This window comes from Sinocyclocheilus anshuiensis, unplaced genomic scaffold (genome assembly GCF_001515605.1).
Source record: "Sinocyclocheilus anshuiensis isolate Anshui unplaced genomic scaffold, SAMN03320099.WGS_v1.1 scaffold1051, whole genome shotgun sequence".
NCBI classification, from domain to species: Eukaryota; Metazoa; Chordata; class Actinopteri; order Cypriniformes; family Cyprinidae; genus Sinocyclocheilus; species Sinocyclocheilus anshuiensis.
This window is the reverse complement of record NW_015546234.1, coordinates 1662207-1678209: the sequence shown is the minus strand read 5'-3', so window position 1 is coordinate 1678209 and position 16003 is coordinate 1662207. Positions and strand designations below refer to the sequence as shown.

At 35.8% G+C, this 16003-nt stretch overlaps 1 protein-coding gene across 1 annotated transcript; it reads left to right on the top strand.

Annotated features, from left to right (window-relative positions):
* Positions 1-139: 139 nt before the first annotated feature.
* Positions 140-13026, top strand: LOC107701508 (myotubularin-related protein 9-like). The gene is made up of 11 exons (XM_016503546.1): positions 140-176; positions 781-986; positions 1776-1884; positions 2002-2127; positions 2983-3156; positions 3236-3453; positions 4654-4815; positions 5165-5306; positions 7731-7951; positions 9043-9194; positions 12327-13026. Exons 2-11 carry the CDS (start codon positions 805-807, stop codon positions 12488-12490), a joined length of 1650 nt encoding a protein of 549 aa, XP_016359032.1. The 5' UTR covers positions 140-176; positions 781-804; the 3' UTR covers positions 12491-13026.
* The last annotated feature ends 2977 nt before the right edge of the window (positions 13027-16003 follow it).

Genomic DNA, 16003 nt, shown 5'->3' with positions numbered 1-16003 from the left:
AATAGAATAGGACGAGTGAGAATGTTCAAGACTCGTCTCCTTTTATGTCCTCACGCTCCCTCACTTTCACCCAAACCAGTAGGCGGCGATATTGATTAAAATTTGCTTGCGGTCGGTTGTCAAAGCCATCAAAGGAGTGGAAAGAAAAAAAAGAAACAAGGAAGTGGAGGTGTCAGGTGAGAGGAATGCTGTTGTTACCGCTGTCATCTCTTCTAAGTACGTTTAAAATGCATATTTTGTTCTTGACAAGTAACATTGCACCTGCAGTTCTTTGCCGAGTGCATTTGATTAGTTTTAGTACGAGCGTTTTTATGTTAAAGCGACACAAAGCTGTAAATCCCGTCTGTTGTCATATTTGATGATGACACAGCGAGCCGAGAGAAATTGAACGGATACCTTGAATATGCTACAATAACTGTTTATAAATACACGTGTCTGTGTTAGTTATGCTCCTTGAAGTAAAATAGACGAATATGGCATTTCTTACTGCTGTCTCATTGCTTGCGTCATGTTTTGCAACCTGGAGCAGATGAAAAATCCACTGCTGCAAGACATTAATAATAACAAACCTCTTATCAACCGCGTATCACCACTGATTTTATTATTATCATACTATTATATAGGTTTAGTTGTCAAAGGCGAAATTTTACCTTAACTAAAAAGATAATGTAAATAAATGCAATTCACAGAATTACAACAAACCTAATAATAATAATGAGACTAAGACGTAATTTGCATTACAGTATTCATCAGTGTGTCCTGTCCCATTGACTCTCGCAGGTTTCTTGTACCACTCAAAACATCATGGAGTTTGCTGAGCTGATCAAAACCCCCCGTGTGGATGGGGTGGTCCTCCACCGACCCTTCATGCCCACTGTGGAGGGAACTCTGTGTCTGACAGGACATCACCTCATCTTGTCTTCTCGCCAGGACAACACTGAGGAGCTCTGGCTGCTTCATGCTAACATTGACTCCATTGAGAAAAGGTACATCTGATATATATTATTCATCAAGGATGCATGTAATTGATCAAACGTGACAGTAAAGATATTTGTAATGCTATAAAAGATTTCTGGGTTACACTTTACAATAAGGTTCCATTAGTTAATGTTAACTAATGTATTAACTAACATGAACAAACAATGAACGATACTTTTATTACATTATTTATTAAACTTTGTTAATGTTAGTTCATGAAAATACAGTTGTTCATGTTAATTCACAGTGCATTAACTAATGTTAACAAGCACAACATTTGATTTTAATAATGCATTAGTAAATGTTGAAATTAACATGGTCTAAGATTAATAAATGCTGTAGAAGTATTGCTCATGCTTGGTTCATGTTAGCTAAAGTAGGTAACTAATGAACCTTATTGTAAAGTGTTACGATTTCTGATTCAAAATAAATGTGGTTCTTTTGAACTTTATATTCATAAAAGAAAGTACCTGAAAAAAAAGTATCACTGTTTTCATAAAAATATTAAGCAGCACAACTGTTTTCAACACTGATAATAATAAGAATTCTCATATTAGAATGGTTTCTGAGGAGTCATGTGACACTAAAGACTTGAGTAACATCTGCTGAAAATTCAGCTTTGACATCACAGACATAAATATCATTTTAAAATATATTCTAATATTTACAAAACAGTTATTTTAAAATGTAATAATATTTCACAATGTTACTGGTTTTAGTACATTTTGATCAATTAAATGCAGCCTTGGTGAGCATGAGAGACTGCTCAAAACACCTTACTGACCTAATGTGTGCAGGTTTGTCGGATCACTGGGAACTATTATTGTAAAGTGTAAAGACCTGCGGGTGATTCAGCTGGACATACCTGGCATGGAGGAGTGTCTCAATATTGCCAGCTCAATTGAGGTAAGACAGCATTAGTACTCACTCATAAAGCAGAAAAATAATGGACTAATAATAACCCTCATTTCTACTAATCAGTTTATGCTGTTAGTGTTCAGTTTATGATCATTCATTTTTCAGGCTCTCTCCACGCTGGACTCAGTGTCCCTGATGTATCCGTTCTTCTACCGTCCTCTGTTTGAGGTCATTGAGGATGGATGGCAGTTGTTTGTACCAGAGGAGGCTTTCAAAGACCTGGAGTCTATGGTATTGTTTTATCCCTGGAAGCCGTGACCCTGCGGTCATCAGAAAAAGTTGTAAAACAGATTCTCAGTGTATCATTGCTCGTTTTTTCAGATTGTTCTCTGTGGGAAGCCAGAAAGAAAATATTTGTGACCGCATGTTCTGATATCCAATTTAATTCAAACACAGTTAGTATTTCATACACTACCATTCAAAACTTTGGGGTTGATAAGATTTTAAAAAAAAATTTGAAAGTCTTTTATACTCGCCAAAGCTGCATTTATTTGATTGAAGTATAATAACACTATTATAATATTGGGAAAAATAATTACAATTTAAAATAAATTTTCTGTATTATAATTTATTTTAAAATGTCATTTATTCCTTTGATGCAAGGATGAATTTTCAGCAGCCATTAATCCAGTCTTCACTGTCGCATGATCCTTCAGAAATCATTCTAATAAGATGATTTGGGGCTCAAGGAGCATTTATTATTATCAATGTTGAAAACAGTTGTGCTGCTTAATATAATAGCAATATTTCATAATATTTTGTGGAACTTTTGAGTGGTCTAAACAGCATTTATTTGAAATAATTTTTTCTAACATTTATAAATGTCTTTAGTGTCACCTTTGATTAATTGAATGCATCCTTGCTAAATAAAAGTATTAATTTCTTTAAAAAAATTACTGACCCCAACTTTTGAGTGGTAGTGTATATGAGCTTATTTTGAACTCCTTTTGGTTTAGAATTAGATTTAGTTAAAATACATTAATGAAAGCTTTTTAAATGTTTCTGCTTTTGATTTTTGTTATTTTCAATTAAAAATAAAGTGTCTAAATTACAAAGGTGACCCTGAGTTCTGTTGTCAACTCTCAGACAGATGAATGGAGACTGAGTGAGGTAAATAAAGACTTCAGCGTGTGCCCCTCGTACCCGTCCCTACTGACCGTGCCCAAAGACATTGATGATGAAAGCCTCTGCAAAGCTGCTTCCTTTCGCCACGGTGGTCGTTTCCCTGTGCTCAGTTACTACCACAAGAAAAACGGCATGGTTAGAAGTGCACTTTGGAAATTTGGTTGTTTCCAAATTTTGAACTATTTAATACAGACCCTGATCACACTGTCCACAGGTGATGATGCGAGCAGCGCAGCCACTAACAGGAACCAATGGACGCCGCTGCAAAGAGGATGAGAAACTGATCAATGCCACGCTTTGTGCAGGGAAGCGAGGTTACATCATCGACACACGGACTATAGCTGTAGCGCAGCAGGCTAAAGCTCGCGGAGGAGGATTTGAACAGGAAGCCAACTACCCTCAGTGGAGGAGGATCCATAAAGCAATTGAGAGGTGTGTATCCAGTTATTCTCACATAGCCAGACTGACTGTGTAAATAGATATATGGACAATATTAATATTCTGGCTGATAATCATTTTCATGTTATGGCCAGACATAACAATAAATTTAAAAAACCAGACAAAACAGAATTTGATACTCTTTTTTTCTAAATAAACATAAAAATAAAAACTAAAATCAGCTGTTTTAAATTTGGACATCACAACATTATAATACTGCATTTATTTGATAAAAAATACAGTAAAAACAGTAATTTTGTGAAATACTATTACAATTTAAAATAACTGTTTTCTATTTAAATATATATTTTATAATGTAATTTGTTTCTGTGATATCATTTAGTTTTAACTTTTTTGCATTTTAACCAATAGTTTTAACCAATTTTATTTTATTAGAAGTTTTATTATGATTGACCACCTGACCAACGTGTAAAACGACCAACCACAGTGTTTGTTTTGTTTTTACATGCCATTTAGTGCCAAGTTTTGATACACAATAAAATACCAGCATTAAAAAATATTTACATTATGATGCAGCAGGTTCTATGAATAGTTGTACAGAGATCAGTGGAAAAATATCAAAAACTGTAAAGACTCTGTAGTCAAATAGATTCAAAGCAATACATACGATACAAACTAAATTTTAATACTTTAAATTCAAATTTTTGTTTTTCAATTTTCAATTTTTATTTTAAATTTTTGATTTAAATGTTTTAATTTTAAATTTAAAAGTTTGCATGAAACAAATTCAATATTTAATATTAATAACTATTTTGTCAATGCATGTTATAGATCTTATTGTGAACAATTCATCCATGTATGTGTTTAAAATATATATATAAATCCAGTGACTATTTCTTAAGTGCTCGGCTTGGTTTACAGGCAAACTGATAAAGTTGTGTAAGTCAGTGAATCAAATTAGACTTTGCCAAATCAGTTTCTTTTCAATTTTGTGATCAATATGCATCCGGCGGACAATGAATGGACTGTGGGTGCTTTGCACCATCTAAGACTGAGACTACTACACACTGTACTTTTATTAGGGGACTTAAAATCATTTAAGCCTGGAAAACATGCATCAATTGCAGTAAAATGCTCATTTGGAGATGAAGCATATCGTATGTAAGCAAACAAACACAGTTGCATAAATGAGTTCTGTAATTGGACTATAATCTGACAGCTGTTCTCCCACAGGTCTAATGTTCTGCAGGAGAGTCTGATAAAGTTGGTTGAGTCGTGCAATGATCAGTCGCACAGCATGGACCGCTGGCTCAGTAAACTTGAAGCGTCCAACTGGCAGAGTAATGTTAAGGAAATCCTCACAACGGCCTGCCTGGCTGCACAGTGCATTGACAGGTACATCTGTTGATACGTCTGTCTGTTCCTGTCTCACACACAGAGCCATTACACCGCCATATTGTGCAGCTGTGTTAATTACTGTTTTAGCTCTATTCTAAGTTAATTACAAAAGCTGCTGTAGCCGTTTCTCAGCACATTTGTTGCAAAGGTTGTTGTGGTGATAATTAGTGCTGTTGTCATGCTGTAATTGTCATTATATTTATACCACACTGCTACTGCTGTTTTAAAAGCTGCTTTGGCCCGCAGTTTATTATCAGGTTTGTAGCACTGTGTGTGTGCTAAATAATCTCAATCTGAGTGCAGTTGCAAATGTGGAGGAACCACTTTAATTAATGTTGTATTCTAGGGAAGGGGCGTCAGTGCTGGTTCATGGCACAGAGGGCACTGATTCAACACTGCAGGTGACGTCTCTCGCCCAGATCATCCTCGATCCGTCTTGCAGAACCATCCGTGGCTTTGAGGCGCTGATTGAGCGAGAGTGGTTACAGGTGAGAGAGGTTCCCAGGAAAACTCTTGACTCTGATGTGTCTGATTTGTCTCATCTTCTTCCCGTCCCATCGTCAAAATCATTCTATTACCCTCCCTAGAAAATATCAGAATGCACCAGAGAAAGTTGGCTGTTCACTATATTTGCACACTGGAAATATTATCATAGGGCATCAGAGAAGAGCAAAAGTTTAATTGTATAAAGACAATGTATTTAAAAAAACAACGTTTTATTTTCATCCAAAAATAAATAAATAAATAAAAATCTGTACAAAATATTCTACTGGAATTAAATCACTTTTTTGTTGTTAGATGTTTATAAACAGCTTTCTTTTTTAAGCGATTGGTAGTGATTGGTAGGGTTTCAAGGTACTGTTTTAAAATGGTTTAAGTCCTATTTAACAAATAGAAGTTTTTCATTTGCCTTGGGTGAATTTACATCATCTTCGGCTCCTCTTACATTTGGGATTCCCCAAGGATCCATTTTGGGTCCTATTTTGTTTTCAGTATATATGCTTCCAATTGGGTCTATTTAAAAAAAAAAAAAACACACCATATCATTTCACTGTTATGTTGATGACACACAAATATATATGCCAGTAAAGAAGGAAAGTAGCTCACTAGGGCCTCTTCTAGCTTGTTTGAATGACCTGAAAACTTGGTTGGATGAGAATTCTTTTGCATATGAATGAATCTAAAACAGATTATTGTGTTTGCACCCCCAAATACGTATGGGTCCCCTAAGTTTGATTTAGGCCCTTTATCCATTCATGGCAAATCCATGGTAAAAAATGTAGGGGTACTTTTTGACGAGTCGTTAAAATTTGACAAACAGATCAATGCTGTTGTCAGATCAGGCTTTTTTTCAACTAAGAACACTGACAAAGGTCAAGCCATTTTTGTCGTTTTATGATTTCGAGAGAGTGATGCATGCATTTGTGTCTTCACGTCTGGACTATTGTAATTCCCTGTATGTGGGTATTAGTCAGTCCACTTAGTCTCGATTGCAAATTGTCCAGAATGCTGCTGCAAGATTGCTGACAGGCTTTCGGAAACGGGACCATAATACCCCTATTCTTTCTTCTCTACATTGGCTACAAAAAGATTTTGTTGTTTGTTTTTAAATCTTTAAATGGCCTTGCACCACCATATCTTTCAGATTTATTACAACCATACTCACCATCCAGATCACTTAGGTCCGCTGACCAGAAACTTTTGACTGTCCCTAGGGCGAAACGTAAATTATGGGGTGATCATGCTTTTTCAGTGATGGCTCCGAGACTTTGGAACAGTTTGCCATTAAATATTATAACAGCTTCCACACTGGGGTCTTTCAAATCTCTTTTGAAAACTCATCTTTTTTCACTGGCTTTTTTGTAGGTTTTTATTGAGTGATATTTTGTCATTTAACGTTGTGTGGTCAGATGTCTCTGTGCTGTATAATATTGGTGTGTAATGTTTTTATAATGTATATTTTTGCTGTTTAAAAGGTGTACAGCACATTGGTCTACTAACTGTTGTTTTTAATGGTGCTTTACAAATAAATTGCCTTGCCTTGCCTTTTATTTTTATTAATTTATGTACTTTAGTGTGCAAAAGTTTGGGTTCATTTAGCAAGGGTGCATTAAATTGATCAAAAGTGACAGTAAAGACATTTATAATGTTACAAAAGTTTTCTATTACAAAAATTGTGTTCTTTTGAACTTTCTATTTGTCGCAGAGTCCTAAAACAAAATTGTATCATGGTTTCCACAAAAAATATCAAGCAGCACACGTTTCCAACATTGATAAAAAATAATAACTGTTTCTTAAGCACCAAATCAGCATATTAGAATGATTTCTGAAGGATCATGTGGCACTGAAGACTGAAGTAATGGATGCTGAAAATTCAGCTTTGCATCACAGGAATAAATTACATTTTAAAATATTTAAATAGCTATTTTAAATTGTAATAATATTTCACAATTATATTACTGTATTTTTGATCAAATAAATGTAGCTCTAGTGAGAATAGGAGATGACTTTCAAAAACATAAAAAAATCTTTTGAACCGTAAAACTTTTGAGTAGTGTTGTATGGTCAGCATTTTTCTTTTATTTGTTATTATTATGCAGTTATGTATGTACATAATGTTTTTCTTAAAAATTTGTAGGAGGAGTGCATATTTCATAATGTCAATATATGTAATGTCATATATAATTACATATAGCCATGTTGTTGATAAATACTACATAATCGTAATGACTATAAAATGTGTCACAGGTAATGTGTAGAAAATAAAGACCCTTGCTAGTGTCCCAATTAGATTATATACAGATTAACAACTTGGGGAACTAGTGAGTGGAATGAAACACAGCCTTGGTTTTAAAATGATGTTTCTCTGTGAAGTCTAGGATAGCCTATGATCCTGTAACCTTTACCTCCAGGCCGGTCACCCGTTCCAGCAGCGCTGTGCACAGTCTGCATACTCAAACGGGAAGCCCCGAAGTGAAGCGCCCGTGTTCCTGCTCTTCCTGGACTGTGTGTGGCAGATCCTGCGGCAGTTCCCCTGCTCCTTCCAGTTCAACGAGAACTTCCTGATCATGCTCTTCGAGCACACCTATGCCTCACAGTTTAGCACTTTCCTCGGAAACAGCGTGGCCGAGAGGTTAGTGTTCCCCTCCATCACAGTCCTGCATAGACGTCCATTTACAGATTCTCACATACTATCTCATTTCCTTTATTACATCACATGCAACCGTTGTTAAAACAGTTTGTTTTAACCTTATCAGATAAATCTCTAAGTAGCCAACACAGGACCTGTCACAAACGCCACACTTATTTTATCACTCTGAAGGTAACTTGTGTGTCTGTGTGCCAGTTACATCTCCAAAGTGTGGATTTGAAAGAAAACCGCAAGGGAATTTAAAATTGGGCCATAGTTTACACTTGCACTTGCCCGTAAAACTGTGTTACACATGTACAGTATGTTGGCATGTTGTAATTCTATCCATATGGAAAGATATGTTCAGGAGCAGAAGGTCACGACCCCTTCCGTCAACACTTCTGCGTCAGTAGAGGTCAATTTGTAGTTGGCAGTGACCCTTTTGTGTTTGCCTCTTATTCTGAGCAGGGTGTTTTGGTAAATGCGTTGTGAAATGATTTTCCACTTGTTGCTTAAATGTGTATCAGATTTCAAAATGTCCAGTTTTGGTACAGTCATTTACTGACAATGAATGGTGTGTACTGTGTAGTGTGTGTGTGATGTCATAAATCTGATCTTTAGACCCAAGAGGAGAGGTTTTATTCTGGTTTAAGAGTTTTATTTGTGAGTGCATGCTTTCTTTCAATGAACTAAAAAAATAAAGGTTCCTCATTGGCATCGATGTTTCCATTAAGAACCTTTAACATCCATGGAAATGTTACATTGTATAAAATGTTCTTTACAGTGGAAAAAGGTTCTTTAAATTGTTCATCACTAAGAAAAAAATGGTTATTTTAAGAAAAAAAAATAACTTTTGGAACCTTTATTTTTAAGAGTGTAGCTTGTGATTAGATACAGTAACTCAGTAATTCAGTAGGTCAGAATATTTACGAATGTTAAGATTCAGCTTGATGAGTAGAATTAGCGAAAGACTTTCTAATTGCTTATTATGACTATAATGGATGGCAATGGCTGGATGTGTCTGGCTCCTCGTAACATAAACTTTACTGTAAGGTTTAGCTGTAAATGTAAGCTTTGTACTTTCTGTGTTTCAGGGTGAAGCTGCTGCTGTCTCAGAAAACTGTTTCTTTGTGGTCGTGGGTGAACAGACCTCAGGAGCTGGAGCGATTTCTCAACCCGCTGTACGAGCCCAATAACCTGGTCATCTGGCCGTCTGTGGCTCCTCAGAGCCTGCAGCTGTGGGAGGGTGAGCACCATCAAATCTCCCACGTTCCTCTAATTTTTTGATCTCTTCCAGCACCTGCTGTGAACATCATCATGAAAATGATATTGAACAGCATGTTTACCCAGTTAAACTATAGGGGGCAGTCACGTGTTGCTCGGTGCTTTAACTGTATTTTTGCAGTGCCACTTCAGATGCGTGAGATGCCTGAGATGCCTAAAGAACATGTGGATTGTGAGATCAGTATGTGTTTTGAAATGAATGGTATGGCACCCATCTTCCATGACATGCTGTAGATGCACCTATAGATATCTTGTGCATTAGTCGCGTACTTCAACATTATGTTTAACAAGCTTTGAGTCAGATTTCCATCTGAATAACTAATTCTCCTGGTGTAATGAAAATGAAAAAGAAATGTAAAAATTATAATTACTAATAATTATTCATTAAATATAAAATGTATTTCAATTTTATAATACAATATTATTTAAATTAATTATTTACATTTGTAAAGAACACACCTATAGTCTGCTGCAAAGTTATTGCAGTCTGTCTATATGACAGAGATGGTGGTTTTCTGGACACAGATTGCCAAATTTAAAAAAATAAAGTTAATATTACTTTAAATATAATAATCCATTTATCTCCATTGTTTAATCACCTTCAAGAAAACTTACCTTCCTTGTCATGTTTAAGATATTAGTAAGCATGAAAGAAGCAACTTCATGCAGACTTCAACATCAGTTTGTTTTAAACCTTTTACCAGATACAGATTAACCCCACATGGAATTCAGTCCTCATCTCTGGAGCCTGTCATGCCTCTATTTTAGAGGTGCAGTGAAAGAGACTCTTTCAGGAAAAGCAGCCAAGCAGACATGAAGTTTAGTGGCATGGGGGTTCACTTTCAGTCACATGAGCAGTTCTCAAACAACTCACAGATATGTTTAGGCCTTTCATATACACTACCAGTCAAACATTTGGATATTAGTGTACCCACCAAAAGAACTACATTGAACAATCTTATATTATAGATATATTTTAGATATATAAGTCTTTGCCTAGATTACAGTTTATAAACCTATATTTAAGAAAATGCCATGTTTGTTGGGTATTTTAGCTTCTTTTCCTTCATTAACTGGTCCAACCCATTAAAAATAAATGAATTAATAATAATAATAAAATGTATTTATTTATAAACAAAAAGATATGTAGGCATATATTTCATTATGCAATCATGTATCATTTAAAGGTTTTAATAATAAGTATTTTATAATTAGTAAATCATGAGAAACACATTTAAGTATTTCAGTTAAGTAACCAGAAATTTGAATGTTACAGTGAATGTCAGGGTTGTGTGTATAGAAGCAAACGCAGTCTGCATGCCAGTATGAATGGAAGTAACACATGCTGCTAGTGTATGTCTGAATGAATGAAAGTAACCAGGTGGTTAGAACGAAACTATTTGAGTTTTCTATTTGCGGGTTATATATGAATGCATCCTTTCTTCAATTTGCACTTTCTTCCAAGTCACTTTTGTACAGAACCATATGTCAAAGAACTATGTCCAGTTTATTTTTGTCAAGCAGATGGATTGCTAATACATTACAGGTTGGCTATATTAACATGGTATCTCAGGCTGTCCAAGATGTAGGAGTTTGTTTCTTCATGAGAACAGATTTGGAATAATTTAGCATTACATCAGTTGCTCACCAGTGGATCCTTTGCAGTGAATGGGTGCCGTCAGAATGAGAGTCCAAACACCTGATCAAAACATCACAATAATCCACAAGTAATCCATATGACTCTAGTCCATCAATTAACGATTTGTGAAATGAAATGCTGCATGTTTGTTAAACAAATTCATCGAGGCATTTTAACTTTAAACCATTGCTTCTGGCTAAAATACGAGTCTGTAATTCATAATGAGGCTTCCTGGTGTGAAAAAGTCCTTCCCCTGTTGTCCTCTCACATAAAAATCCTGTTTTGGATTTTTTTTGCTTGTAAATTATCTGTGCATATTTCTCTCCTGATTCAGAAGAGACAAACCTTTCACTGGAGAAAGCAATATTGTGGATCGAAGACTTGTAAAAAAAAACATCTTAGTAATGGATTTACTTCTTACAAACACACAGTTTTTTACTTCAAGATATTACAGTAACTGGTGGACTGAAGTCTTGTGGATTATTGATGGCACCCATTCACTGCAGAGGATCCATTAGTGAGCAAGTGATGTAATGCTACATTTCTCCAAATCTGCTCTGATGAAGAAGCAAACATATCTATAGCTTGGATGGCTTGAGGGCGAGTACATTTTCAGCAAATTTTCATTTTTGGGGGGTACTATTCCTTTAACTGTCAAGGTCCTTTGAGAAATAGCTAATCAGATATTAATGTGAAAGTTGGATGAGTATTGACCCGTGCACTCTGCTAACATTAGAAAATGTCAGCTTTACACGTGTTAAGAAACATGGGATTGGTGATTGTGTGGGGATATTTAAGGTTTCCTTATGTATAACCTTAAAGGGGTGATGCTGCTAAAAAGAACATTATTTTGTGTATTTGGTGTAATGAAATGTGTTTATGCGGTTTAAAGTTCAAAAAACACATTATTTTCCACATACTGTACATTATTGTTTCTCCTCTATGCCCCGCCTTTCTGAAATGCATCGATTTTTACAAAGCTCATCGGTCTGAAAAAGCGAGGTGTGCTGTGATTGGCCAGCTATCCAATGCGTTGTGATTGGCCGAATACCTCAAGCGTGAGACGGAAATGTTACGCCCCTCACATACTGTTGATGCCGTGTCCGTGACGTAGGTATGTGGGGGCGTGTTAGAACGAGCCGTTTTAGGTAGGTGTGGCTGACTCTGAACTTTTATAAAGAATATCTCTTTGGATTTGAGACTTTAGTGTTTGCAACTTTACAGATCTTCTTTATGCACCAAGAGCTTGTAACACTCCAAAGAGAAAGGAAAAATTTAAATCGCATCATATGACCCCTTTAAGGGACAGCAGGGGTGATCAATGTGGCCATCTCACATCTGTATTTTTTTCTGCTTGTATATACCACTCATGGCAGAAAAGATCACTGATCAACAACAAAAGATGATGTAATCACATCATATCACATCTCTGGCACCTTGTTCTTTTTTCTATAGGGGTATTCCTTCGCTGGAATCGCTCCACAAAGTGTTTGGATGAGGCTTATCAGGAGATGGTACATATTATAGAGTACAACAAGGAGCTGCAGAACAAAGTGAACAGCCTGCGCAGACAGCTGGCCCAGCTCGAGACGGAGGACAGCCCACTGCAGACACCGTAGGACGTCAACAGAATGGTACACTTCTGATTTGTCATCTCTGTCTTACTGAAATAAGCCTCACGCACATGTATCTACACTCTTCTGATCATACTCTTTCTTTCTGACTCCATTGGTCTCCAATGGATTCTACACTCTGCTGCTCTATTAATATATCATTTTAGTTTTCTTCCTTAAACACTATGCTGCACTTGTCCTTATTATGACGTGTTTCATTTAAAACACCTTAAACTGATTAGCAGGTTATGATATGGATGCTATTTCACTATAAATTGTACATTGGTGTTTTAGTTTACATATTCTCAAAGAAAAGGGACTGCTGACGTGCCATTTTTTTTTTTTTCATTTTAAGTCCTGTGCCATGAAGTGCAATAGAAAACACAATTCTAAAATGAAATAAAAGGGAAAATATTGGACTGACTATTAGATGCTGGAAATTCATCATTTGAATACAACACAGGTGGTTTACATAGTCTTACATGATCCCTAACTCCTTCCAAAGAGAGACACTGATCACATGATTAAAGAGATAATTCACCTAAAAATGAAATTTCAAATGGTATTTTAAAGTGTCCTAATATTGTGTTGGGAGTCCTTTACAACAGGTTTAAATGCATCTAAGGTCAGAAAACATTGTAATTTTCTCAGAATATACATTTAATATTAGAGTCATTTGCCATTGACTTCGAAACGATTCATTCCAAGCAAGTTCGGAGCAAACCCCTCCCTTCCATATGCCTACTCTTCTCTGATTGGTCAGCTGGCCAAGCCTGCTGTGATTGGCACAGAGAGGAGTCCTTGACTAGAGCAAGTTAGCGAGCGCTACCATTGACAAAGCACCTTTACATAAAACAATAATATATTGCTCCAATCTGTTCTTATAATAATGACATAAAATACGAAAACACTTATGCAAGCGAATCGTGCCCACAGCTAAAGTTTAGCTGTCTTAGGAAATAGTGGGTTCACCGCGAATTATCAGAACTACTTCAGTAAGACAGTAATATCGTGCTTTACCTGGAAACCTAAAGCTGCACTAGGTATACATCACATATTAGCACAAAAACTTGATATTTTGAGCACTCAATTGAAAATGTACACATAACGTATCAATCGTACTTACAGGTTGTGGTTCGGAGAGCTTGTTAGTCCAAATTAAGACGATTAGAAGCCAACGAAGATAAAAGCCAAGATTAGAGAAGCAGTCCTTGGTAAAATGACATGCACACACAACAAAATGTTCAAATTGTATTTCTGTGGTATCCTTGAACACAGCGTCTTCTCAACATGATGTAAACACACTAACTAGCAGAAGTGTTTGTGGGCAGGTCAGACTCTGTTCGTATTTCGCGGGCAGGCAGGGATTATGCAAATGTGTTACCCAGTGACGTATACCGGTAACAGGCAAAAGATTCGAAAATATGACGACTTGTTAAGGCGATTCAGAATCGACTCTCTCTTTTGAGAGACAATATCTTTATTTATCATGCATGTTTTTGATTAACAACTTGTTTTCATTTAAAGATAGCTACGTTATAAACTGCAAAAGAGATATTTTTCAAAAACCCATATGACCTGCTCTTTAAGTGTTTACTCACCCTCAAGCCGTCCAAGATGCAGATGAGTTTGTTTCTTCATCAGAGCAGATTTGGAGAAATGTAGCATTGCATCATTTGCTCACCAATGGATCATCTACAGTGAATGGGTGCCGTCAATATGAGTCCAAACAGCTGATAAAAACATCTCAATAATCCACAAGTAATCAGCATGACTCCAGTCCATCAATTAATGTATTTTGAAGAGAAAATATGTGCGTTTTAACATATTAAACTGTCGCTTCTAGCCAAAATAATCCATAATCCATATTAACGCTTGTGGATTATTGTGATGTTTTTATCAGCTGCTTGGACTCTCATTCTGACGGCACCCATTCACTGCAGAGGATCCATTGGTGAGCAAGTGATGTAATGCTAAATTTCTCCAAATCTGTTCTGATGAAGAAACAAACTCATCTACATCTTGGATGGCCTGAGGGTGATACATTTTCAGTAAATTTTCATTTTTGGGTGGACTATTCCTTTAAGAAATTGCCAAATGTGGCACTATTTGCTTTACAAATGTAAGATTGTTTGTACACTGGTAATATTCATATTTGTATAGAGTAAAAATATTTAGTATATAGTTTAAAATACAGATTTCTGTTAGTGATATTGTGAATGTCAAAATAATGTCATAAATTTCAATCCACAACCTTTAAAAATCTTTGTTACATTTTTTTTTTGTGAATATGAACTTCTTTATTAGGATACATGCAGCAGTTGTTTAGAAACATCTAAAAATAAAGCCCACTGGGATTATTAAAGTTTCCGTTCTGCACAAAAGCATTTCATTTCCTCCAGTTCTCCATGAGTGACATGAGCATGGTCTTGTAGACAGGTGGTTGCTGCAAAAACTCATGCAGATCATTTCACATATCATTTATGCAAAAAAATCAAGATATATACGCTCAATGTGCCGTTAAAGGTTTTTGGGTTCACTTGTTTCATAAATACGTGAATATTTAAATCTATTGTGTAGTGACTCCTGTAACCTATAAAGGTAATTTTAATATTCCACTGGGTTCTTACCATCAAGTACTCTGATGCATTTATGAATGTGTTTTTGTTTAAGGTAGGTTTTGATACTGGGTATAGACAGTCAGTTGTTGTTGTTTTGTTTTGTTTTGTTTTGTTTTTTATGCACGATTTTTTTATTATTTCATTCTGGCACTTCAGTAGCATCAACTGACATGCATCATTAAGATTCACTGTATAATTGTCTGTACAGTGTCATGCCTTGCTTTACAAACTATAATATTAATTAAATGTTTAACTGAAATATGTTATGTTCTGTGGGCATTAAAAGATTGTTTAATGTACATTTGTGTGTGTTTTTATTTTTCATATTTAAATTGACCACCTGTAAGTATCGCCGTTCCAAATCGATAAATGGTAATAAAATATGACTTATCTTATCAGCGCAACATGATAATGACTGATAAAATCTAATTACCATTGGGAAAAAAAGGAAACAATGGTATGTAAACTTCAAACTGAATATAAAGCTCATATAAAATAAATTATAGAATGTAGAATATATATATATACAGGGTTCGTACGGTCATGAAAAACCTGGAAAAGTCATGGCATTTTAAAACACCAATTTCCAGGCCTGGAAAAGTTTTGGAAAAATAAATAAACCCATAAGGGTCTACTTTTATTTGTGTGCACTCACAATATCAGCATACGTTGTGCTTTTTTAGAAAACAAACGGGATACGCTTTCTGCTGTCTCGGTGTTGAGCAGGAGCGCTTCACAAAAATGAACCGAAACCCTGCGAATATTCTATTCCCCTGGGGCATTCATCGTGGTAATTACTTGCTGGCGTTTTGCGGCAAGCTTTGCGTGCGCTTTAACATGGAACTCTTCCAGCACTCGCTGCTGCTGGACACTAAACACCGTCCGAGCCACTCTTGAT

Bases quoted from the DNA above. Each gene is read 5' to 3' on its own strand.
- LOC107701508 (XM_016503546.1), top strand. From the start codon at position 805: ATGGAGTTTGCTGAGCTGATCAAAACCCCCCGTGTGGATGGGGTGGTC. The intron at 987-1,775 runs GTACATCTGATA...TAATGTGTGCAG, and splicing joins ATTGACTCCATTGAGAAAAG to GTTTGTCGGATCACTGGGAA. The intron at 9,195-12,326 runs GTGAGCACCATC...TTTTTTCTATAG, and splicing joins GAGCCTGCAGCTGTGGGAGG to GGGTATTCCTTCGCTGGAAT.